Raw genomic sequence first — 24842 nt, forward strand, 5'->3', positions numbered from 1 at the left:
AATGATTATGTAAAACAATTCTAAACGGCACTGAATGACAAAAGAGGATGTTTTCACATGTAAGAGGGGAACTAAGGGGTTGCATGAGGTGTTTCTTAATCATTTCAGCACAGTGGTTTCAGTCCTGCAGCCTCCCGAGTCTGTTTATACTGTACATGTGTTTCTTAGTAAATTAAAGAAAGTCCAGGCATTTCCAGTGAAAGCCCGGACCTACCTCCACCTTGAATTATTATTAAAACATGTCCTCTATCGTTTTCACACAGTTGGAGTATTGTTACAGCGCCATGATATTGTGGAAAATCTGTTAGCTTGCTGTGCAGTTCACCTCCAACATATGTGGAGAGTTAACAATTCAACCAGACAACACAGGCTGGGGCATTATTACCTGTAGCTTGACACCATCCTGACCACATCAGAGTGTCAAGTAATGATTAAACAGGAAAACCGTCTCTATGGCGACTTTACATTCTTGGCCTGCGACTGCATGAAACTACAACGACGACTTGCTGTAAAAAAATGCTGTTGAACTTTCAGAACTCTAAATCCTTGACTGTGAGACGGCTCTTTGTAAGAGAGGACAGACATAAATTCCCATCATGTCCACTGTTTTCTTTAGCAGGAGATACACAGCAACTTTATGAGCATGCATGCTCTAAAAACCAGTGGACTTTAAGGTGGTTGTTGTTGAATATAGCTACCTGGGAAATATAGGTCTTCTTAGTCGCATCGGCTCCTCTTTCGTGTCACTTGAAATTTCAAAGCAATGATGGAGAGTGACCAAAAAATGTGGGAAATGTTTTCTGAGGGGAATTTATTAAAACCTGAGCTCAGACCACCCAACGACTGGTTTGCACAAAATATATGTTTGTGGCCTGGTACCAGGCATAAACATGTAATTACCGAAGATACCCAAAAGAGCAATTATAGACAGTAACACCACCTTACTGAGGCTTCTGGTTCAATAATCAATAATTAAAAGTCATGGTAAATAAATGGGATTGCAAAACCAGCTATCAAAAAACAAAAAGAACCACTTGTTTACAAAGATTTACTAATAATTTACCACCACCGGCGACTGCTTTGCTCCAGCCCACCACAAAGGACCAATCACAGGGCTGTTGATTTGTCTGCTATGTCTGTATTAACATAACATTGGGTGATAAAAAAAACAAATTATCAATATTGTCTCCATTTTCAGCGCCTGGAATAGGAGTGTGTTTTTTCTACAGTACAGGCCCATCAAACTCTGTCTTTGCACTAAATCATTTGCCAGTGTTGGAGTGTTTCCAAACCTTGCACTTGCACTGCATTACTTCTGGATATTAGAAAAAGGAGCCAAAATGGTCCCAGACAACTTAACTGGAAATAAATCTGTGCGTCTGACTTAGTCAGCACACCCATGACCAAACTAAATAGGCTTGCACTTCCTTTCCTTTCCTTGGGCTGATATTTCCACAGCTGCAGCATAAAGAAAACACTATTTTGTGGACTGTGGGGTCTTGAAAAATGTTAACAAATCTGGGCACACTGGTGTTTTGTTTGTTCTCTTTTCAAGGTGAACAGCAGATGGAAGTCGCCGATCTGTCTGTGACACACTGGGGGTCATTCAAGGTAATCCATGACCGAGATGAACTACAGGCTTCTTCCCAATCTAAAACACTGGCGTGGTTATAGTGTTTTTGACCAGAACTCAAAAAAAGTTTGTCTATAATGTGCAACATAAATAGCAAATGTTTCATTATTTTTACTTTACACAATTTATCTCTCATCATGGTATGGCTTTATATCATATAGGCCTTAGAGACTATTATTCCTATTGGCACATCTAAGTAAATCTGTCACATAAATATAGTGCAGTCCAGACTGCTATATTCAATAGAAGGAAAGTAGTGACATAGAGCTATTAAACAGCATAAATTGGAAATACTAAAGAAAACCACACATACCTCAAAATTATACCTAAGTTGTAGAGAAAATGTACTTGGGTACTTTCTCTTTCACCTCATACAGCAGTATAGTTTTAAGTATAGTTTTGCTGCTATAGTATCTTTTTGAATATACAATTACCTTACAATAGCTTACATTTTCATTAAAATTAGTGTAAACATATGTGTTAAGAAACAAATGGCCCCTTCTTATGCAAGTACAATCCTCCCTCAGTCAGTGTCAAACAAGCACGTGTAACCCTCACCCACAACCAACCGGTCGTGGGACAGACAGGGTCTCGCGATGACACGACTCATTCATTTGGCGCGAGAACAAGACTAGGCACAAGGGAAGTGACGTTCGAGCTACGCCTTTTCTCAGACCCAAGCCAATCCGATAGGTATAACTGGAGGCAGCATGGTCAAGGGCACCGGCTGAAAGAGACCAGATAGCAAGGAAGCAGCAAGGAGAGGAACCTCGTATCAAAGGCTGCCACGGAAGAAGTCAGTCGGTTTGAGCTGTGTTGAAGAGAAGGTGAGCGCTTTATCCGCGACAAACAGCTAGCCATGATAGTCCAAACTGAGCTGGAGAGGCGTTAAAGCTTAATGTGCTGAAATAACCATTAACTGCGCTTCAAAGACTGCTCCGTGGAAGGACATAAGCCCTCGTTTTTCTTTGGAGAGCTTGTTGATAAATGCCACATGTATTGCATAATTAATATACTCCTTTTTAGTAACTTTAATTTAGGTTAGCCGTGTGAATGCAACGCTAACGTGTCCTAGCATGTTCAACGGCAGCGGAGACGGTTACACCACCTGTCACTTGTATTAAGACACGTTTCCTCTCTGCTTCATTATGCTGTGGTTAGATAGGGATCCGTATTCACAATGCTGCTTGTCACGTTGCCAGTGCAACGAGGGCGCCATCATGAGGAAAGCCCGTGGTCACGTTCAGCAAGTCTTGCTGAGCGGAGTGATCTGCACTGTGCTTTTTTTAAAGTATACAGCTGGCCTCCCTGTATGACCCTTCCTGCTCAGGGGTAACCGTGTCAGTAGGTAGACATTACACTGTCCCTGTTTACTGACCTTGACAGGCAGCAATAGACTGCTGCATAGATAAGCTATCTTTACAACAATATTCACAGCCATAACCTCCAGTCTAGACGGTTGACAGATAACCCAACATGCTTTTTCCACATTTTAGGTGAAGTATAAAAAGCAATTTGATGTACAAAAAGCCTCTCGGAGACGTTATGTCAACGTGGGAGGACAGGAACTAGAGTTGGTTCGAGAGTAGTTCTCCCTAAGGCGGTATAGTGGTGTGAGTCATTACTGAAGCTTTCAACACACTGTTCATACTAGCAGGAGGTGAATGTGACAAGGTTCTCAGCCATTCTTTGTACGGAAAAGAGCAGTTATTGTCTGTCATTGCATGTTAGGTCACACGCACAGTAAAAGTAAAACAGTGTTAAAGAGGGGACCTGCTTCCAGTTTTAGTTGCATCTGTAGTAGTATTAGACGTTTTGAATGTGTGTTTTTGCTGCCTTCAATTTTGATCAGTCCCTGCCTCAAAGGTTTAGTGTGTCCCCGAGAGACATGCACACACTGTGATGCCACCTGGTGGGGTCCGTGTGTAAAAAGGTAATGTGAAAGGAAGTGACCATCAAAACCTGCATTATAGTAAAAAAATATATATATAAATAAATAAAACTGCTTAAAGCTGACAAGAAGTCATTGTCTCCTCAACTGCAACAACTGCATCTTGTGTTGCTGCTCATTTCTATAATTCAAATTGTGCTGCTGTGTTAAGAATACTTGTGCAGACCTAATAAATGGGATTTGCCTGCCTCAATGTTCTACTTCATTTTCCCATGAGCTACTTGGAGCTCCCCCCAGCGTGACTCTCACATGATTTGCCACTGCACAATGACTCCTACGCACCCCTGACCCCTCGCTCCTTCTCCTCTCCTGCTCCCCCATCGTTTCTTTTTGTCTCCCTCGCTAATGTTTCCTACATCTATATCTCTTTGTGCCTTGGTCATCGTCTTTATTTTTTTTGTCCTCTCTGAAAGAGTTCTGTTGCCAGAAATCTGTAAGATTAGACCAAATACTGATTTAGTGATTTTTTTTTTTCTTTTTTTTTTGGTCAGAGAAGAATATTTAAGATTAAACAACCCCAATAACAAAAATCATTAAATGAATCAAATCTTAAGAGATATTTTATGCTTCTTTATAATTATCTAAATTTAACTGTGTTAACCTGTATAATTGTCAGTGTTTAATGATTCATGGGTGATGCTCAGTACAGTAGTGAAATATTTTTAACAGAATATCTAACTACACATACATGTATTGGAGATTGGTTTGTATCTCTGTCTGCACCTACAATTTCTCAATTTAACTTAACCTCACCCATTTGGTGTCTGTACGTGGGTGCATATTCTGCTAAAAAAAAAAAAACTTAGATGTAAAACCATTGTCTCTGATGCGCCGTGTGTGTTTCCAGTTGAGGTTCAGCTACAAGTTAGACAGGATTTTCAGTTAATTGTATGTGTGGCTCCAGGAACGCCTCAAAGCTCTTGCTGTAACAGGAAGAAGACTGTTTTTTATCAGTAAAGCCACTTCATACCATTTTAATGAAATGTGATAACTGATTCTTGCATGCCTTGAAGTGCTTCTACAAAGCCAGATGAGTAGGCAGTTTGTCTTTTGCAACAACAGCTGAATATACACATGAACACAAACAAGGTGTATTAAGAGGCTGACCTGCTGATAGCAGAGCCCTTTAGACAAATGGCTTATGTCCGTAAAACCATAATGATAGTTATTATGTTATCATTATTGACTAGTAATACTGTAATGTTAGTTGTTTTAGTGAAGTGATCATCTGTAAATGATCATGTCAGCAGTTTAAAATGCATAACTATATTTGACTGTCCACTAACAGTGGAATTACATGTTCACACCCGTTGGTTAGATGTATTTAATTTTATGAATGAGTGATTGATTCAGTAATTGTATGAGAGAATGGCCTTTCCACCTCCCAACCTCTTCGCCTCCTCCCAATGACCCTCAACTGAGTTCACAATAGTGCTGTTGTAATGTCTCCTTCTTCAAAAGTCTTCTTGCCACAGCTTTTATAACACACTATTTATGAAGCAATAGTTACTTAGTTAATAGTTTCAACAGGATTTGTTCAGTTCCTAAGAACACTATGAGGAAGCTACTTTTGCAACATGCTTTGACCCTGGAAAGCATGCCTGTCTAACAGGCCAAGCCTGCCAAGTGCCCTTCTCAGAAGGGCGTGACTCAAGTTTGCTTTTACTATCTTTCTCTCGCACACACGTCTGAAAATTATTCAATGGAGACACAAGTCATTCCTCTTAGTCGTGGTTTAGAGACTGCTACAAGCTAATGGACGCCAGTAGAGTTGTTAGTGTAGAGTTAAAAGTTGTTTGTGTTATGTTTCTTGTTTGAATGTGTGCTTGGGCATTCTTGATTTGTGTTCTGTTTCATATTTCTAATATCCATAGGTCTCTCAACTGAAAGAGTAGCTAATCTGATTAAAGTATTAAAGCCTGGTATGTTTGGTATGTAAGATTATAGATGTAGCTCTGCCCACCTTAGAGGGCAATTAGCTGTACAAAGCAGCTAAGCCTGGTCTGTTAACATTTTTTTTTTTTTTAAAGTCCATATTCGTCAAGTGTCTTCAGGTTGTGTTGCACAGCAGGCTTTTTTTAGTTTGTTTCTAATGTACTGTGTTTTAGTGGGGTTGTATCACCCCTCAAGGTTGTAGAAGTCAAGGGCGTCCTGCAGCCATTTGAGGCCAAGCCATGGTCTAAAGTTGGCTGTACTTCATACTGCCTGGAATAGCCAAAGTGTTTTCTGAGCTAAGTTATTGTATGGTCGGGTTCCAACATGTCTGCACCCTCATTTGCTTTATTTAAATACACTTGGAGTACAAGGTTAGGCTTTTTGTCTTTGCTGTTTTGGGAGCATGCTGTTGGAGTTCAGCAAGGCCATGCTGTGGCGCTGCAAATTAGGGCAGGCCTGCCTGATGGTTTGTGTCCCCTTGGCATTTGCCCACACAAGCTCTTCTCACGCAATGTCCAGTTTGGGATCTCTCTCCAGTGGAGCTTGTAAATTGGCCCGTAGGGGTCATTAAGAGTTTTTCTCTGCTGTTTGGCTGCACAGCACACATCACTCCAGGCAAGCTTGCTGTCTGTTTTTCTTATTTTCAGTTTTAGCTTTACTTCTCTTTGATTACTTCACTTACACATAACAGGCAGAATACATTAAACTGATAAACAAATAAAGGCGTGAGCCATATTTGACCATGTTGTGGAGAATGTGGTTAGTGATTGAGAGCCTACTGTCAACAAAGTGTCTTATTCAGTCCAAAGTTTGGTGAGCGTGCTATTGGTTTAACCCCTGAGGCCATATACTTCTCACATATATGTTGAGTGTTAAGGGCTTGATAAGAATAGGCTTGTCTAAGAAGTTTCGGTCTGTTTTGTTCTTCTCTTCGTCAAATCATCCTGTCTGCTCACTAGAACTGGCTTAAGAGGTTAGTTGCTTGGTTTAAGGTGGAACGGTGTGAAATATGGCTAGCTCTTCATGAAAATCCCTTTAGGGTTTAGCTGTCATATGGTCACCTGCAAAAGTAATTTGCTAATCCTTTGAGTACATGTTTTCACTCAAATGATTGCTGCAGGCAAGAGTTTGGAGAAATCGTAAGTTGTCGTGCAGCAGGCAGTGGTATCCCCTCCCTGATGCATATTTAAGAATACAAGTGAGTCGCTCCATGTGAATAGAGCCCCCTGTAGCCAAGAGAGTGGAGACGAGGCAAAAGGGCACAAATCTCTTACTTGGTTCTATGGCCTTTTGTCGTCTATAATGATGCCCTTTTAGCTATTCTCAACCCCATTTTTGTGTCTACATCTACATTGTTGTCTAGTGTGTATTGTTGTAGAAACATGGTGTAATTTTGTACTGCGTCTAGTGTTAACATCCCTTTAGTACAAGCCATATTTGAACAAAAATACCACTGACCTGCCCGCCATTGTGCTTTTATAGTGAACAAGAAAGCGATGCCACTGTTATTTATGTGCAGCAATGTTGTTCATTGGGTAATTTCCCAAAAGGGCATAAATGTCACTGCAGTAGAATAGTTGCAGTGTTGTTTTTGCAGATCTGTCACTTAACAAGTGTACTTTGAGTGAAGAGACTAATATGGCAACCAGATGGATTGAAACATGTTAATACTTTTACATACACCTCCTTTATATACATCTCTCACACATGTTTTATGATCATCATTAAACCCATTTATTCTTTAAAGTACTTGTGGTACTACATGTATTACATATGATAATACATTACACATGATGTTACATGAACCCTATCATCACAAAAGGGTGTGTCTAAGTGTGTGAGCCAATCTTTAGACTTCTTCTTGACCATTGTAGTCACATACACTGTCTACTACTAAATCACAGCTAAATTCTGTGTTTCTTACTGACATTACTAACCTATGTCATCTGCTATGTGAAAATGATAATTGCACTGTATTTGGTTACCTTAGGTAATGACTAATGTAGTCAGCTGGATTCACAAAAGTGTCACTGCAAGCAGCAGTGGAAGGCCATGAAGTGACTATGCAGTGAAGTGTCAAATATCAGTGAATCAATAGAAAATGAGTGGTGATGTGCATTTATTATTTATTAAATTATGATCCTTCTGATATGCGTATGATAATATGTATAGGAACTGTGCACAAAAACATGATATACGAAAGCCAAATGGTTCAGATTAGTTATCATCAAACGTTTGTTTTGTGATAAATGCAATAAGACACCCATCTGACCTTCTGTAGCTGATGCACCTTACAGAGCGAGTCCTCTCTCCTGAGGACGATCACATGCAAAGCTCTTATTCTGCTGGTAGTGCATGGCAATGTTTAAGAAAATATACAGAAAACTTGCATTTCAGGCCTTGTTCCTCTGTTAAATTGAATCTTTGCTTTGTTTGGCTTGTCTTTTGAATCGAAGCTAGTGGGAAGCAAGTTATTCTGTTATTGTATTCTTCTGGCAGTGGAGTTCACATGGAGTGTTGACCTGTGCTGGACACTGGTCTTTTGTGCCCAGAAACAGTGCTGCCTTTCTAGTTAGCAGCAAAAGGAAACCCCTTGGATGTTTGGACAAGAGGTGGGACGTGTTCTTTGGACACCCCATTATTCCCACAAGTGAAACAGTAACACACTGTACAGAAGTGAAACCTTAAAGTACGTTATACTCCACCTAAAACGTATCTTTTGAGTATATGCTCATCCCTTTGTAGACTTGAAAGGTGGCTGTTTTTAAAGAACATATTTATAGCCACAGAGTCCACAGGGGATGAGTTTGGGTGGAGTGTAGTTTTTAAAAAACAAGTGGAATGATGAGAAAGACAACCACAATCAATCTGTAGGCCTGATGCTTCACTAACAGACTTTCCTTTTTTTAGATTCCTGTAAAGCAGAAATGGACCAGGCAAGGTCAACGATATCCAAAATTGTGAGTATTGTAACCTCGGATTGCGACCTAATCCTAAAATAACAAGCTTTGTCATGAGGAATTATCTTCCCCTTATTACCACTTCTGAAATGAGTGTTATTATAACTGTCCATGTTGCATAATTGAATGTTTTTCTTCATTTTTGGAACAAATGCTTATTACTTTACATTTAATCAGCACCATGCTGAATGATTATTAGGCTGAGGAACTTGAGAATGTTTTCAATGAAGTTAATGTTTCATATTATTTAAGTGCTGTAAATTCATCTTTAGTAAGAGTATGGGTGTTATTATTTTCTAATCACTGCAAGGGACAAATACTGCACCACTTTTAAAAGAGGCATACTTTATAAAGGGTTTATAAGTTACAACTTCTAATTATTGTTATTACGCTGATTTTGGTTCTTGGACTTTTGGTTCTTAATTAATTGTGGGTATTTTACTAACCTCAGTTAGCGGCCCTATTAGCTTGCTGACGCTAACCATCTGACTCTCTGAGCCTGGGCCTGTAAACCTCCTCCTCCTCCTGGCGATCCGAAGCTCCTGTGCTAACGGTGTAAACCCCAACACTCCCCCGGAGATCAGAGCTCTCTGTCTGGGCAGAGTCAGCTAAGCTAAAAGGGCCACTAGCTGCTTACTGAGCTAATTGCTGCTACAGTCATCAGCAGTTAGTGGTAACTTTAAAGATATCTGTCCATCAGGAAACTTTATAAATCACAGAGAGTTGAGGCAGAGCAGCCAGAGGACATCAGAGGGAAATCTTCCTGATGACTATTTGAAGTGCTTGCTAAAAGAACTAAGCAACTCATGCTGGAGGAGGAAATAGACAACCTGAAAACCCAAAAGTTGCTGGTTATTACTGAAATAAGCATTGATAAAGGATTTATTAGCATTAGTTAAGGCATTAGCTGCAACTTGTATGCCCTTTATTTAAAGTATGGCTTATTAGAAAGTGGTACCAAAACTGTATTGCTGATGTTGAAAAATTTAAACATTCCATACATTCACATCCATAATGCATGTCACAAAACACTTTGTACAAAACCCCACTGGTCATAGATTCCAGCTTATGTCCTACTGTAATGGGTAAATAATAAACCATATCTTCTCCTCATACCTGCATTGTTCTGTCATTACAGTTTAATGGGGAGCCACACTCCTACACGCGTTTCAACTTGACCCAGAACATGGAAGGTGATAACAGCCAGGTGGAGATGAAGCTGTCGTCCGACGTGGATGAGGAGGTTGGGGGAAATGGTGTGGGAGACCACCTCAATCACAACTCTAACAACAAACCGTACGTGGCTCAAAAGCTTGGACGCACCCCCAAGAACCTCTGCTTCATGGCATCCGCCACCCTCCTCATCTTTATCATTGGTAAGAGGGGGTCGTTGACTGGAGTTTTTTTGCATCACTCTAAAATAACTGTGGAGTTCCTTGATTATATTTTAGGGCCACTACGTTTTAATCTGTATTGGTGGTGTTATTAGGAGACACAGAATGTTTTTTTTTTATGATGGCATTTAGTAGGTAATTCAATAAAATGAATTTTATGGATGTTTCTCGGGTGGTGTAAGGTATACATACTGTACTGTACTGTCATGGTCAGTTGGTGGTAGGGTTTCAAAGTGCCGACTGTGTGGTTTAGGCTGTAACTTGATGCATTTAGTCTGTCCTTGGATGTCTGCATTATTCCTCTCTGTCAGTGCAATTGTTCCTGTCTTTCCCTGGTTGTTCCTCATTTGAAAGCACTGCCACTTTCAGGGTACTTGATTGGCTACCTGGTTCATCGGAAGAAGGACGTGGCTCCCATCTGTGCAGCCTCCGTGCTCCCTTTTGAAGACACTGTTGCCCACGAGACGGGTGCTGCCCCCCTCATGGACTGGGACGATGTCAAAAAGCTCCTTGCTCAAAAAGTCACTGCAGCCAAATTTGAACCTGTTTTCAGGTAAATATGAAGCCCACAGAGTAGAATCTGCTGTGAGGCAGTGTCGGCTTCTTTCCAAAATGACTTTTCTTTATTTTTTTTTTTTAAGTTTAAAAAAATTGTTTTCTTGCCTCCCTTTTATTTCCTCCTATGCCAGGGAGTTTTCCAGTGTCGACCACCAGGCTGGTTCTCCAGGTGATGAGGCTCTGGGGAACAAGGTGCTCAAGAAGTTTAAAGAGTATGGCATGAACAGCTGGACCGATGAGCACTTCGTTAAGGTTCAGGAACCCCCAGCTTCTGGCTCCAACAGATTAGTTTTCAATGGGAAGGAGGAGCGTCCAAACGGATTCCTGTCCTACAGTGCCAATGGAAACGTAACGGTAATTTACAAGCTAAATTAAGTAGATGTATTTAGAATTAAGTGGAGTAAAATGTAGTAAATGTTTTATTGTTCTGGGGTCCAGGGTTCCATCTTGTACGCGTATTACGGGCGGGAAACCGATTTCACATCGCTGCGAAACAATAACATCAACCCGAGTGGCAAGGTCATACTGGTCAGAGCCGGTAGGATCAGCTTTGCTGAGAAGGTGGGTGTCTTTAGCAAGAAATACACTGACTTTTTCCCTCAATCACTCTAACAGCAAAATAATTTGTACAAAATCACGTTCCTTACTGACAGTAATACTTGATTAACTGCAGTCAATAGATTTCTTTTTTTCCCTTTTTGCTTACAGGTAGCCAATGCTGCCAAATTGAATGCGTCTGCTGTGTTGATCTACCCAGACCCCGACGATTACTCTATTGGAGTCAACACTGACCTCTTTGGACATGTGAGTGTGGACAGTTTAGAAGCATAATGTTGGAGGATGAAACCCAGTTTGTTCAGTGTACATAAATACGTCCAACAACTTTAAAGGTACCTTTCTATTGATGCCATGGAGGAATTTATTTATGATGGTTCCCTGTTTTGTTTGTATTTTGTGCTCTACTAGCTTAGTGGGGGAATATAAATTCCTGTTGAGGGTTTCACATTAGTCCATTAGTGGTGGCGCTAATGCACCGGCTGCTTGCCGTTGTAGACATGGAAATAAACAATGCAGGTTTCCAAATATTAAAAAAAAAAAAAAAAAAAGCCTTGCGAATGTTTTATGAGGACAGGAATGCTCAGACACACAATACATGTATTGTGAACACTGAAAGTAAGAGAGCAGAACTTCAAAATGCATCAGTAGTGCTTCTATTCAGCACTGCAACCGATGGACTGATTATTATAATAGGAGTATCTTGGCTATAAGAGTGTAGCTGTCAATGTGCAAATTGAGTTTTTTTTCATATAATTTTTTAAATCTCAAATGCAGCTTGAGGGTAAGGCTCCAGGCTGCTGGGAGATAAGTCTGGAACACAAAAGCATTTTAAAGATTCAGAGTTGAATCGGTAAGACTTCTATCTTTCCTTTACCTTCTCGTGTCCGTCTCTCGCAGGTCCACATGGGTTCAGGGGATCCCTACACCCCAGGCTTCCCCTCCTTCAACCATACCCAGTTTCCACCTGTCCAGTCTTCAGGCCTGCCAAAAATCTTGGCTCAGACCATCACGGCAGGAATGGCTGACAACATTCTGAAGTAAGGCTCGCAGAGACTTATAATAAATACAGCGTCCGTCACTTTCAAATATTGCTCTTGTACTGTAGTCACTACGGTGAGCTCTGTAGTAGCTTCCACAGCGTTAATGTTTATTGTCTGCATCCCACAGGCAGCTGGGGGGCCAGAGTAAGCCGGAAGGGTGGAGTGGCTACTACAAGCTGGGAGAAGAGAGCAATGTTATAACTGTGGAGGTCAACAACGTTCTTACTGAGAAAAGGATACACAATGTCTTTGGGGTCATCAAAGGCTTTGTGGATGCAGGTACGTTGAGATGTTAATTTAACAAGAGAAACAAACTGTGACCAGGAATTCAGTGCACTGAAAAAGAATGAGTGCTGAATGTTGTCTCGTTGTCTTTTTAAATTATTATTATTTTTTTAATTTTTAGATCGATATGTGGTTATCGGTGCCCAGAGGGACGCTTGGGGTCCAGGTTTTGCCAAGTCGACTGTCGGCACCAGCGTCCTTGTTGAGCTGGCACGTTCCATCTCGGACATGGTGAAGAACGGTAAGTTTCATGTGGCAGCTGACGTTTAGTTTTGAATGTGAAATGGTGTGAGATTTTGACTAAAATAATTTTGATGTGTGGGGAGTGGATGTACATTTCATATCAGATCCTACGGAGTATTTTCTATTTAGCGAGGGCACTGCTTTTTTTTTGCTGATTTGCGTTTGTTATCCCCTTGACAGACGGCTTCAAGCCAAGGAGAAGCATTGTGTTTGCAAGCTGGAGTGCTGGAGAATATGGGAGTGTTGGCGCCACCGAGTGGTTGGAGGTGAGAATTGCAAAATACATTTTGTACATCTTACCAACTCATTTATCTTGATTAGCAGCTTCCATCCAGTAATAATACTGATTGGTGTTAGAACTTTATTTTGTTATTGTGGTTTTTTTTTTGGAATAGGGTTATGTCTCTTCTCTGAGCATGAAAGCCTTCTCCTATATCGACCTGGATGGTGTTGTAACAGGTATTTACTGTCATAGTTGCTAGACTGTAGATTAGAATATTAAATAATTAACTTCTTCTTTTACCTACAATATCACACTGTTTTTCAGATTGATTGAATGCAAGTCTTCTTTTGCAGGTCAGAGTGGATTTAAAGTAGCAGCCAGTCCCTTGATGAACAGCCTGATCGAGAGCACTATGAAAGAGGTAAGTCCACAGCTGGAGGCTTTTCAGTGAATCGGACCTAATACAAGCCTGAAGTATTGCCAGTTAAATACTTTTATCAATTTGTCTGTGAATGTTTAAGACATAACATTCTTATACAATTGTCTCCTCCTTAGGTGAACTCCCTAAACAAGGCTGTGACGCTCTTCTCTCAGTTTGGAAGTGGCAACTTGGAATCAAATGTGTAAGTCTGACTCATTCAGTGTCTAGTCAGTTTATACATCACCATGACCTCCAGGCTTTTCTCACTAGTATCACATGCACAGCTGGAATGTGTAGGATAGCTGCCGTTCTCATGTTTGACGAATGTTCACTAACTAATTTTTTTTCCCCAAATATTTAACCCTACGTCGAGAGAAAGCACGGCTAAAGCTCCACCTTGCATGTGTTTTTTATTTTCCAGGTTGGAGCCTCTGAAGTTGGATAATGCTGCATATCCTTTCCTTGCCTTTTCTGGCATTCCCTCAGTCTCATTTAGATTCACCTCTGCTAACGCAGTAAGTCATCCCGCTGTACTATAAGTTAGAGAAATCTTTTTGCACCATTACGTTAAAGTCTGGTTCATCATGGGATGCGTTGTTCCTAACTGTGATTCTCAACACATCTCAGGACTACCAGTACTTTGGCACGAAGCTGGACACCTGGGAGAAACTGAACATAGCCACGGGCAACAGAGTTCCTCAGCTTACTGAAATAGTGACCCGGTTCGCAGGTCACATAGTGCTGAGGCTGGTCCACGATCATCTGCTGCGGATGGACCTGACGAAGTACGACAAGATTATACGCAATGAAGTGGCTCGGATCAACACGAAAGTCAAGGCTGTTCAGAGGGTGAGTGTCCAGTTGTTTTCTTGCTGACAACAGTTGCTTCAGCTGACAAGAGTCTGCATGTTCATTCCATGTCAGTCGGCAGCAAGTGTTTTTGTACAGCAACCAGTGTACTGTTTTCTTTTTTTTAATGCCTTCTAAATGATTTAGTCACTTTTTGTCCAGTTCCTTTTGATTGCATGAACTCAAATGTGCCCTGTCGCATGATTTTAGTTGTTTATTTTTACTAAATTAACTTGTGGATGCCGTGTGTGCTTCCAGCTGCAGCCCCATCTGTTGCCTGAGACCCTGACTGTCCGGTGGTTGTTCTCGGCCTCTGGCTCGTACAGCCGCGCCTCTCGTAGCCTGGCAGCGGACGTACAGAACAGCAACCTGGACGACATCGAGTTGTGCCGCCTCATCAACGACCGCATCATGGCGGTAAGACCTCTACTAACAAAAAAACCACAAACCTTTGTCCGGCATGAACACACTGTTTTCTGCCAGTGTTCGGACAGTTTTTCACATGAGATTTCTGTATTTGTATTTTTGTCCTTGCCTTTCTCACTGGTTTGAATTAGGTGGTGCAGTTGGGGAAAAGGTGATGTCACGTACTTCCTTGCACCAATTAGAATTAAGCATTAAATGTATGAATCAAAATGAGACATTTGTGAGGTTGTTTGCTCATTTTGTCAGGTCACTGTCAATCAAATCTGATCAACACAGTCCTGATGAAGCAGATCAGAGTTAAACAAAAAAATGATATACTTGATTGTTGCTCTTCTAGTCTTCCATATTTAATTGTACAGAGAAAGAAGTAAATTTGAAACCATGTTTTAAAATGATTTATCATATTGCTTTTGCAGTATTAAAAAAATAAGAGTACCAAAGGAGGCACAGTCCATCATCCTGTGTTCCTCTTGTTTCTGCAGGTGGAAAGGAACTTCCTGTCCCCCTATGTGTCTCCCAGAGAGAGTCCTTTCCGTCACATCCTGGTGGGCTCTGGTGCTCACACTCTCAAGGCTCTGTCCAACCACCTTGATTCCCTCAGGATCAACGACCCCAAGGCAGGCGCCGACCTGTTCCGCAACCAGTTTGCCCTGGCAACCTGGACCGTTCAGGGCTGTGCCAATTCGCTAGCAGGGGACATCTGGTCTTTGGATAATGAAATCTAAAAAGCCCTCCTCCCTTGTTCATGGTTTGGCCCTCTTATCACAACTGGCAGTGTGAAAACCAGTGATCATTAACCAACAGTCACAGCTTCTTAAATTAACTGAATTGATAAAAGTGGAGCTGTTTCTGAATGGATACCTGTCATCACCTGTTCCATAATTTTCAGCCAGACATTAATGATAAAATGTACTTAAGCCTTCCGCCTTAACAAAAAGAAAGTTTAGTAGGTCATTCTCTTTTTCCCCCCACTTTAGAAAAATATATCTTGAATCATTTTAACATGTGGTACTTAAATACCACATTATGAATACTTTGGTGCTGGTAACGACTACCTTCAAATGGTCATACGTGGCAGTACTACTTAAATTGGTGTTACCTTATGAATGAGTTGAATGTAGTGAAAGTGATGCTTTTTCAGCACAGTATCAAGTGCTAATCACAGGAAAGGCTGTGTTTGCCAGCTCAGAGATTAATAAACTACAAAAGGGCAGTGTGATATAATAAGCTACTTTCCATTTGTTTACCATACTGATTACAAAATCAAAAACTGCTGGTATTTCCACTGCTGCTGTTGCCTCATGTTCACACCTGAGCTGGTTTCTGTTGGTAGCTATAGTTTCATACTGTGCTGAAATCTGCTACTCAACTCATTGAGATTCAGAAGTTGCTGAAAACATTTACAATAACGCAGCCGTCGTGTTGCATAGAAAGAAGTAGATTTTGGACAGTCAGCTGTCGCTTCTTAATCAGTTTAAGAAAAGTCTGAATTACAAAAAAAAGAATAAATAAAAAATGTAATTTAATGATCTGAATTGTCCACCTCCTGACATGAGAGCACACCTCTGTAGGCCTTTTCAAAAACAGAGAGAATGTCTCCAACCATGTGGCACTGAAACAGAAACCGTACGTCTATTTATTGTGTTATTTATTTATCAGTGGCAGGGTTCACTATAAATAGTTTTTTTTAATTGCCTTTTATAAGATAATATATAATTATCGGGAGCAGTGCCTTCCATAATTATGACAGTTATACTGTCGAAATGACAAAAGCAGCATCTGCTAAAGGAAGTGTACATGTTGACCAACGGCCAGTACTGAACACACAACCATCAGGCACCTCTCGGCAAACGACACGACTCTGAGGTCTTTTTTTGTTTTGTATTTTCTACTTAACTGACACTGGATTGGTCTTCCAGGCGAGGCCAGCTCACATATCACACCTTGGAAAATATTAACTCAACACCTGGCTGACTGTCAGTACTTGGTCCCGTGGTACATGTACACTTCTCATCCTGACAACATTATCGGGAGCAGTGTCTTCCATAATGTGAAAAAAGAAGGTAGTTTTTGCCTACCAGTGTGTGTCCGTATCGGAGGCAGTGCCCTCCATATTTCACTGTAGGGGTGGATGTTTTAATTATCGGGGACAGTGTTTCCCATAATGTGTATATATTCAGTACATTGCTACGCAATTCACATGTTGTCTGCATCTTAAGAGCGCTTCTATGTTTCCATGCTCATGTACCTCTGCAGCTTCGAATCCACAGATCTGAAAGATAGTGATGAGTTTTAACATCAGCTCTTATGAAAACATTTCTATCATTAATAAGGTGAAGAAGCTGCATGTCTTTAACGTGTTCTGGGTTTCTTTTCTCAATCAAACGCTGATAGCGTGTTGTCTTTTCTTTGGGCGTCACGTGGAACTGATATTGAAGGTGTTTTGCTTTAAAGAAAGAAAATGTTCCAAACATGTTTGGGACCACTGTGGTCACAGCAGCGTGGTCCAGGATTTCCAGGAAAGCTCACCACTTTTGCAAAATGGGTTTTGTTTTTAATGATTTTTTTGCTTCATGTCTGCATAATAGAGCTGAGTTTCTACATACAGTACATAGAGGGTTTTCGGAGAATGTGTATTTGGCTTGTTTTTGTTTAGATTTGACATTTCTGTAATTCTTCTTTTTCCTGTTGTCTGTGAGAATCAAAAGTTACTGGGTTAAATGCCTGTTATGCTTCAACACCCTTTTTTAGGTAAAGTTCCCGGAAGAATGGAAAATTGTGAAAACTTGATGTAAAATGGGATTTAAAAATTGCAGTGAATGTTACAGTAGTTGACGTAGTCGTCCTTTTAGCTAATCTGCAAAGTCTGGTTACTCATTGTTTTCAATTTATGTTATTGTGAAAAGCCACCTGATGTTATGCCTCGGTAGAAGAATATAGCCATTTTAAACTGATCTGTTAACCACTCATACAGGCTACAATGAGGCAGGTGCTGGAAGTCTGATATTGGCGTCTTGCTAAGAACTCGCCAAAATCAAAACTGTCTTTATTATTAGGAGGTAAGAATTGTTCTGCAAAAATGTTTTTTGGTGTATTTTCCAAATTCTGACAACATGGATGAAGAATGTGTGTGGAAGTTGTTAAAATAATTATTTTTCTTTTCTCAAACTACACAAGTCTGCTTAGCTTTATGTGTTGCTGCAATAAACAATCACATCACAACTGTTGAGTCATGGTATGATTATTGGTCTATATTATCTGTATCTGTCGAGTTTTAAACTTCTGTCAGTTACATGACTCTAGGCTGTAAATAAAGCTTTGTCTTGCAGTGTTTTACATAAAAACAATGAACTCCATGCAGAAATGATTCCCTGTTATAACTTGTATTGAAGGGTGCCCCAGTAGCTCACCTGCGGGAGTCCTTGCCGCAGGGGCCCGGTTCGAATCCCGGACCCTCTTCTGCACGCCATCCTCCCTCTCTCTGTCCCCTGCTTTTCCTGGCTCTCTCTACTCACCTGTCAAAAATAATAATTTGCATTGAATAGAGATAATATAATAATAAATGTTTTCACATTCATCTGCTGAAGGGGGGGAAAGTTTCTCTGTGCTCACCTTAAATGTTTGACATGTATGTATACAACACGATTATGTGACATCACAACTAGTTTGGAAGCCAATCGTGGTCCAGTATGACTTATGCAAGTGTGACGTGGGAAACTTGAAGCCTCCAGTGCACATACACTGAGAATGGACTTTGCAGTGAAGTAGGCGACATCTTGTATCCAGCAGTTAAACTTTTGAAAAGAAAATATTTGCAGATTTTAGATTCAATGATCCAATGAGGCAGAAGGAGTAGATGTCATTTAAAAATGTTTTTTGTAAAAAAACAAAAACAAAACCCAAAAACAATCAAACAAATTATTGCTCAAAGCAGAGTATTTCTACCCGTCTTAAAACACATCTGGAGGGGATCTTTATTATTCCTTCTTGGTTTCCAACAGTGATACCCGTCCAACTAGTGCAGACCTCTTTATTGGAGGAAATTGTTGTTGTGACAGCCTTTGACCAGGTGATGGAGACAAAGTAAACCATTTGTGTCCAGCTGTTACCTTTAGTCTCCAACTGAAGTTATTCATGAGGTGAAGGTTTTAAATAGGAGGTGGCCATTAGAGGGTCCCAAACCTTTATTTACCATAAGATCCCATTAAGATTCCCCTCAGCTTGAATTGGAGCCATTAGTATCATTAATAACATTACTAATTTTGTCAATTTTGTTTGTAATGCTTGTGGGTGAAACGGCAACCATGATTTTAAATACATATGTCTGAATATACGTTAAATATCAACGCACTAAATTGGTTTGTAGGAGCTGCAGCCGCCAAGTGTAGTAATATTGTAAAATTGTGGCATGTTCCTTTAAGAGTGGGCTGACAGCCTGAATGTGTACCAGAGATGAAAGAAAAACAAAGAGCTCTCACTCCGCTACTGATTCCTGCTGCAGCAAACATCCTCACGAAGACCACAGTCTTCCGATTCAATGAAATGAGATGAAACATAAAATGAAAATATAACAATGGGAAATATTTCAAGGCGGCAAGAAGCACTAACAGTATGTGCTGCATTAGTTTTACTTTAAACTTTAGATGTTTTACTTAGCTTACTAGGCTTAGAAGTACAATTTTAAACTCGATCGTGAAAATATATGAATATGATCATTTTGTCTTTTGTAGACAATTTTGTAAGAATGCAAAATGCATGCAGTGTAAGTTAATGGAAATTGAAATTCCACTCTTGCAAAAGTGTAGAAAACAAGGATGCTTACAAAACAATCGTATTAATTACACGCAGATATGTCTAAAACAAAACTAACTAAAAAAGTTAATTTTAAAGCTAAGGAATCCAGCCGAGTAAATCATTTAACCAAGTAAGTACATTTGCAAACAGGGACAAGTGCACGGAACAAGAGCCAGTTTGTTTTCCCTCGCTGGAGTGATCCATCTTCAGACACACAGACGATCTTTGTGTCGTACAAAGACGGCAAAGAACCGACGCCAGCGGCCACAGCGCTCAAACCCGGCCTGTGTTTTCGGACGGTGAACCGTTCAACACGGACTGGTGCAAACTTTACTCCGTTTCAGCCTCGTTCACGCCACGACCAGGGCAGGTCACAGGTGTCAGGACTCGTGAACTTGTAGCCGGTTTTGTCGGAGTGCCAAAAACACACCGGAACAGGAGGTGACAGCAAGTGACAGGCGCTGAGATTGACAGGTAGGCGCGCTCACTGGAGATACGTGTGTAACAGTGCAAACACGATTAGACTTTCAGTCATCACGTTTCTGTTAGAGAGTGTTAACTTTGCAATGAAAGTGTATTGCAGAAGAGGCGGATTTGTGGTTTAGCCACTTGATAAAAGTCGTCTAATGTAACGCCACCCAGCAGGCAAGCCACATCGGGCCGGTTGCGGAGTTTGCCTGCCCATTTTGGTGAACCGTCTGCGGGTAAAGTTTGACGCACATAAGTTACAAAACTCTCCATTTCCTTTTTTAACAGAAAACCGCGCGACAACCTGAGGCTGTGCTTACTGTCTACACTGCTTCAAAATAAGATAAAACACAAAATGAAAGGTTTCATTCAAATGTGATAAAATGTAATGATGATAAAATGACTGTATGACACAGAAAGTTTGTTTTTAGTGCTCTGCGCAGGTGACCGGACTTTCATAGTTTCAGGTTGTGCTCTTTGAAAGCGTGAAATGTTTTCCTCTGAACTTTGCAGTTGTACCCTGCACAGTGTTGTTCTGTCATTGATTGTTCCGCAGTCTTAAAGTGATGAATTGTCTCCGTGGATTCAATGGGTCTGCCGTTTACACGCCTGAAGGCTGGGGGAGACACGGACACCCAGTCACACGTGTAACTCCAACCCCAACGGGGAAAGCTGCCTGAATAGATTTCCTTACACAAGCCACAGAGGAGAGGAACTGCACGCGGATGGAGACATTTCAAATTAAAATGACAGTGCCGCTTCACTCCGTCCTGTTGTTGCTACAACTGAATATCAGAAGTTGGGGGGGGGGGGGCAAGGTGTTCATTGTGATGGACTATTTATAATACACTCTGGTATATTTTCCCAGTAAGATATTCACAGCTTGGTTGCAGACTGATGATGAGACTCTGATAAGGTTGCAGATGGCTGTGGGTTAGATCTGTGATCAGTGGTTGTGTTTGTGTGTCACAGAATTGACCACTTGGTTGATATTACACAAATAAGCCTACTTTTTTTTTTTTTTTTAAACAGCTTTTTCACTTGTATTGGAGGACCCAAAGTCAAAGGTGGCAACACTTCGATTTAGGTAAGATTTCATCTGATGTTTGTAGGTGAAGCATTTTGGATGGCCTTGGATGTTTGTGATGCTGGTAGATGGATGGAGGGAAAGTTCATGGTGTCAGATAAAGGGAGCCGGGTTTGGAAGGGAAGTGGTGTTCAAATGGCTGGAGCTGAAAAACACAGTAAGAACTCCTATGATGCAGACTAAAGACCGGCATTTTTCAATGTCCAATAGTTGGATGATTAATAAAATGGTTGATTAATTGTCTTTGAAGGAGCCAGAAGAGGGAAAACTTCAGATTGAAAGTGATGACTGAAGAGTATCTACAGGAACTTCCTGGGAGGCTGAACTGAGATCAACAAAGTCCCAGGACCTGGTGTTGGTGACCCGTCCTGTAGAGTTCTGCTTGTTGTGATGTATCAGTTCATATCTATCACGTCACTACTTCACCACTGAACACCTCCGTCTTTGTTGGCTTCAACCTCCCATCTAGTTAAATATAGCTAGCGAAATATGACATTGTGTGTGTTAGAGACTGCCAGCACAAAGTCATGACAGAATGAGAGAAACATCACTTTATAAACGCTTTATAGCGTTCCATAATCTGATTTGGAGAGATGCATTTTCTTGCTAAGTGAGAACAGAGCCAGAGTATGGGCTACTACTGTACTGACTTGTTTGCCTGGGCGTAAGCCGTGTTTGTACTGACTTGCATGATGTGTATATACAGCATTGTAAATGAGTTCAAATAAAAAAAATGATAATTCATTTACCTGTTCTCCTTTTTAATTAACAGTAGTCTGTGAAATTCAAACATTTTAGAATTGGACTTTTTAACAGTAATTCAGAAAAATTGGAGTAGCCTAATTATTTATTTCAGACTAATTTCTGCAAGTAATCTAGAGCTAGGTGAGGGAAGTGTTTTTTGGGGGTGGGTGTGAATCACAATATTAGCATGACGGAGCAGATGGAGCTGAAAGGACGATGTTGCTTTCATTGATAGCAGCATGCTGACATGGGGCCGACCATTAACCTGCCTGCTGCATATTCAGGGCCGAATTTTAGGCGTAAAGTTGGACAACATTTAATTCTACGCAACACTGGAGTCACACCGTGGTGCGTGTTTCTTACTAGTTGGTTCGCCAGTTTATGAGGCTGCATGGTGCATTTTGACATGTCACGATAAGAAAAGCACAGGCGTAAAATGATAACATGAAGGCTGAATTCCATTTATGTCATGGTTCGCTCTGACACTGAATAGAACAGAGCAATCATTAATATCAGTAACGCCTACTATGAGAGGTCAAAATGTCTGCTGTGAATGAATAAAGTACTTAACCTGCTTCCTGCTCTGCAAGTAAATGCCCGGTGTAACTACACTTACAGTTGATATAAAGACAAATAGGGAGTAAATATGAACACAAAGACTGCAGATATGTCTTATAATTAGTGCAGAATGATCCTCATCACGAGGAATCTTGTAACTCTGGGGAAGGTTTTCAGTAGATTAAATTAGTTAAATAAGAGTTTGAACCTCAGAGTAGTTGTGTAATTGACATAATAAAACTTCATATTTTGTGAAGCTGTGGTGTATATCATCCAAGAAATTGGATCACACAGGATGAATAAAATGCCTGCAAGTAAAGAAAACATGCGATGGACTTCAGATAGACAAAATATGCAGCTTAGCTCCATCGGGGCTTTTCTTGTTCCCACTTGCTGTGTGTTATCTCTCTCCCTCTTCCTCTTCTCTCTCTCTCTCGCTCTCTCGCTCCCTCACACCTGACACACCTGGTGTCAGATACGAGGCCTGAGGGCAGCAGAATAAAGCTGTCCACCTCCTATTCTGTAAATGAGTCACCTCAGCTGGGCCCTGCCTCTCTAAATCCCACGCGTGTCACATCAGACACACACTACCAGCTTGCCCGTAATAGCCGTCATTATCTGCAGATCTATGAGTAATGCTCATAGTTTTATGCTTGGCATTATGTAAGCCATTTGCACATAACTGATCTTTTTATTGGTACAATTAACCTTAATGGCTGCCAGTGTTTTACTATAAAATCCGATTGACCCACTGTCTTCCGACAGTGTAAAGTCCAAGCCACTTGCGTACAAGAGACTGTTGATAAATCAGGTGGTCGTTGCTGAACGCCACACGGGTCTGTGTGATTTGTTTGTAGTGCGATGATAATTGATAATTATTGGTTTTCAGTATGACAGAATCAATATTTCACCACAGTTAAGGCTGCAAAGGTCTGGAAATGGAAATTTAAGGAATCTGTATTTTACCACGAAACTACTGGATAAAGTCAGTGTACATGACACCACACTTGACCAACTTTAATCACAACCGCCACTGGCTCCGCCCTTGAAGATTCTTCAAATGATCTTTCGTGCCTTTTCCCCGTACAGATCATCTCTTTCCTCAAGTGTTTTTGTGGTCTTGGTTTCTAAAGCTGTAATTTGTATCAGTAGGGAAGAGTATCATTGCCTTTATCTCCTGCCCCTGCCTTGACCCCTCACATCATCCCAGACTTGGATTTGGTTGGAACCACTTCCGCTCTTTACGTGCTGTAGCTTGTACATTCTTGAGCAACACTAAATCTTGGTTGAGGTACGAAGTCACACCTTCCTGTGAGGAGGTCAGAGAGGCGGTCAGCCCACATGTCCTGTACTGTTGAAGCATCTTAAAAGTAAAACATTGAATTTACATTTACTGTAAATTATTTTTTTGAAATGATTCTGGAGAGTTTCAAATACTGAAAAAGGCAATATAGTTGATTTCTATTGTATTGTATAGTATTGTCTCTATTACTGTGCTAAAGTCAAAATCCAGCTCTGATCTTATTACTTGCAGGATGTTCCATTAGTTACTAAATGAGTAGGATGACGCTGACAGTCATATGACATAAATGCAGTTAAACGCATTTACTGACACAAAGTCAGTCATGCTCTCCTCACTAAATACTGATTCAGCGACAGACAGACAGGCTCTTTACATAAAGGGGTCGACAGTTACGATTCCATTGTTTGTTTGGCGGCTAACACAGCTTTACAGGTGCAGTCGAGACACAGGCTTGTGCGTTTTTAATTATTATTATTAATTTTATTTAATATTATTTTAGATGTATGAAGCAGTTTGGTTTCATTTTGCTGTCATGTTCAGTCCAAGCCACCCCTGTGTGGTAGCCCAGAGTAGATTGTAGCATCTTTGAAACACCTATACACCTTTGATTGATTTGTTAGGTCTTATGTTAAAGGTTCGGCTCACCTAAATTACACATGTTAGGTACCATTGGTGGTGTCAGACCTGCTTTATATCAATGACTAAATATCAATATGTGTTATTCATTCATTGAGACAAATAAAGCATTAGAAAGGCACTAAACTTGCAATCAGCGTCATCCTTTATGACTTGCTGTAGTGTATTGAGTTAATATTTAATTGTAGAAATGAAGGAACTGAATTGTCATTGTAATGCTGGTGCTTCCTCCTCTGAAAAAGGGTCTTTGAAAATGAAAGGAACCAGACTCTTCTGCCAGACCTCTAAAGATGTTAGCATTAAAGCTATTGTTTCTGCTGTGAGACAGTATGATTACAGGTGATTGGACGTGCAAGATGGATTGAGGGAAAGCTGTCTCCATGCCCAGCGAGCCGTTAGCAATACAGGAATAGTGTCAAGAATGCAGGCAGTGCCAACCCCCCAACAGGATGTCACAATCTGCAGGAGTGTTGTGCCAGCTTCCTGCATGAGTAAAAAAAACGTTTGAAAACACTTGATGACTCAGAGCTATTCAAGCTGTGGTTCACACTGCAGGTCAATACTTAAGAATGACAGTCAGGGATTAGATGTCAGTGTGCAGGAAGTTTTCCAGTGCTGCTTCGGCCCAGCTTGACTGTTGAGTGGCTTCATGAGCAGAACGTGAACAAGCATATAGGCTAATGTGAAAACTTGAAGCTGTTGGACTCGTTTGGGACCATGTACAAAAAAGCATTAATCTCACACAAAGAGAAGACATAGCAGATTTAGCTGATAGC

General features: G+C 40.7%; 1 protein-coding gene and 1 long non-coding RNA gene across 2 annotated transcripts; both read left to right on the top strand.

Annotated features, from left to right (window-relative positions):
* The first annotated feature begins 2374 nt into the window (after positions 1–2374).
* On the top strand, positions 2375–17698 carry LOC139296294 (transferrin receptor protein 1-like). The gene is made up of 18 exons (XM_070918658.1): positions 2375–2460; positions 8430–8479; positions 9618–9855; positions 10243–10426; positions 10563–10785; positions 10870–10992; positions 11140–11235; positions 11887–12026; positions 12157–12308; positions 12436–12555; positions 12738–12823; positions 12953–13016; positions 13134–13201; positions 13336–13403; positions 13623–13716; positions 13829–14050; positions 14309–14467; positions 14959–17698. Exons 2-18 carry the CDS (start codon positions 8447–8449, stop codon positions 15199–15201), a joined length of 2313 nt encoding a protein of 770 aa, XP_070774759.1. The 5' UTR covers positions 2375–2460; positions 8430–8446; the 3' UTR covers positions 15202–17698.
* Positions 17699–19524: 1826 nt separating this feature from the next.
* On the top strand, positions 19525–21569 carry LOC139296982 (uncharacterized). The gene is made up of 3 exons (XR_011598460.1): positions 19525–19744; positions 20771–20825; positions 21076–21569. It is a non-coding gene; the product is annotated as an uncharacterized lncRNA (long non-coding RNA).
* Positions 21570–24842: the final 3273 nt, after the last annotated feature.

The sequence above is a fragment of the Enoplosus armatus genome, chromosome 14, assembly GCF_043641665.1.
Source record: "Enoplosus armatus isolate fEnoArm2 chromosome 14, fEnoArm2.hap1, whole genome shotgun sequence".
Classification (NCBI taxonomy): Eukaryota; Metazoa; Chordata; class Actinopteri; order Centrarchiformes; family Enoplosidae; genus Enoplosus; species Enoplosus armatus.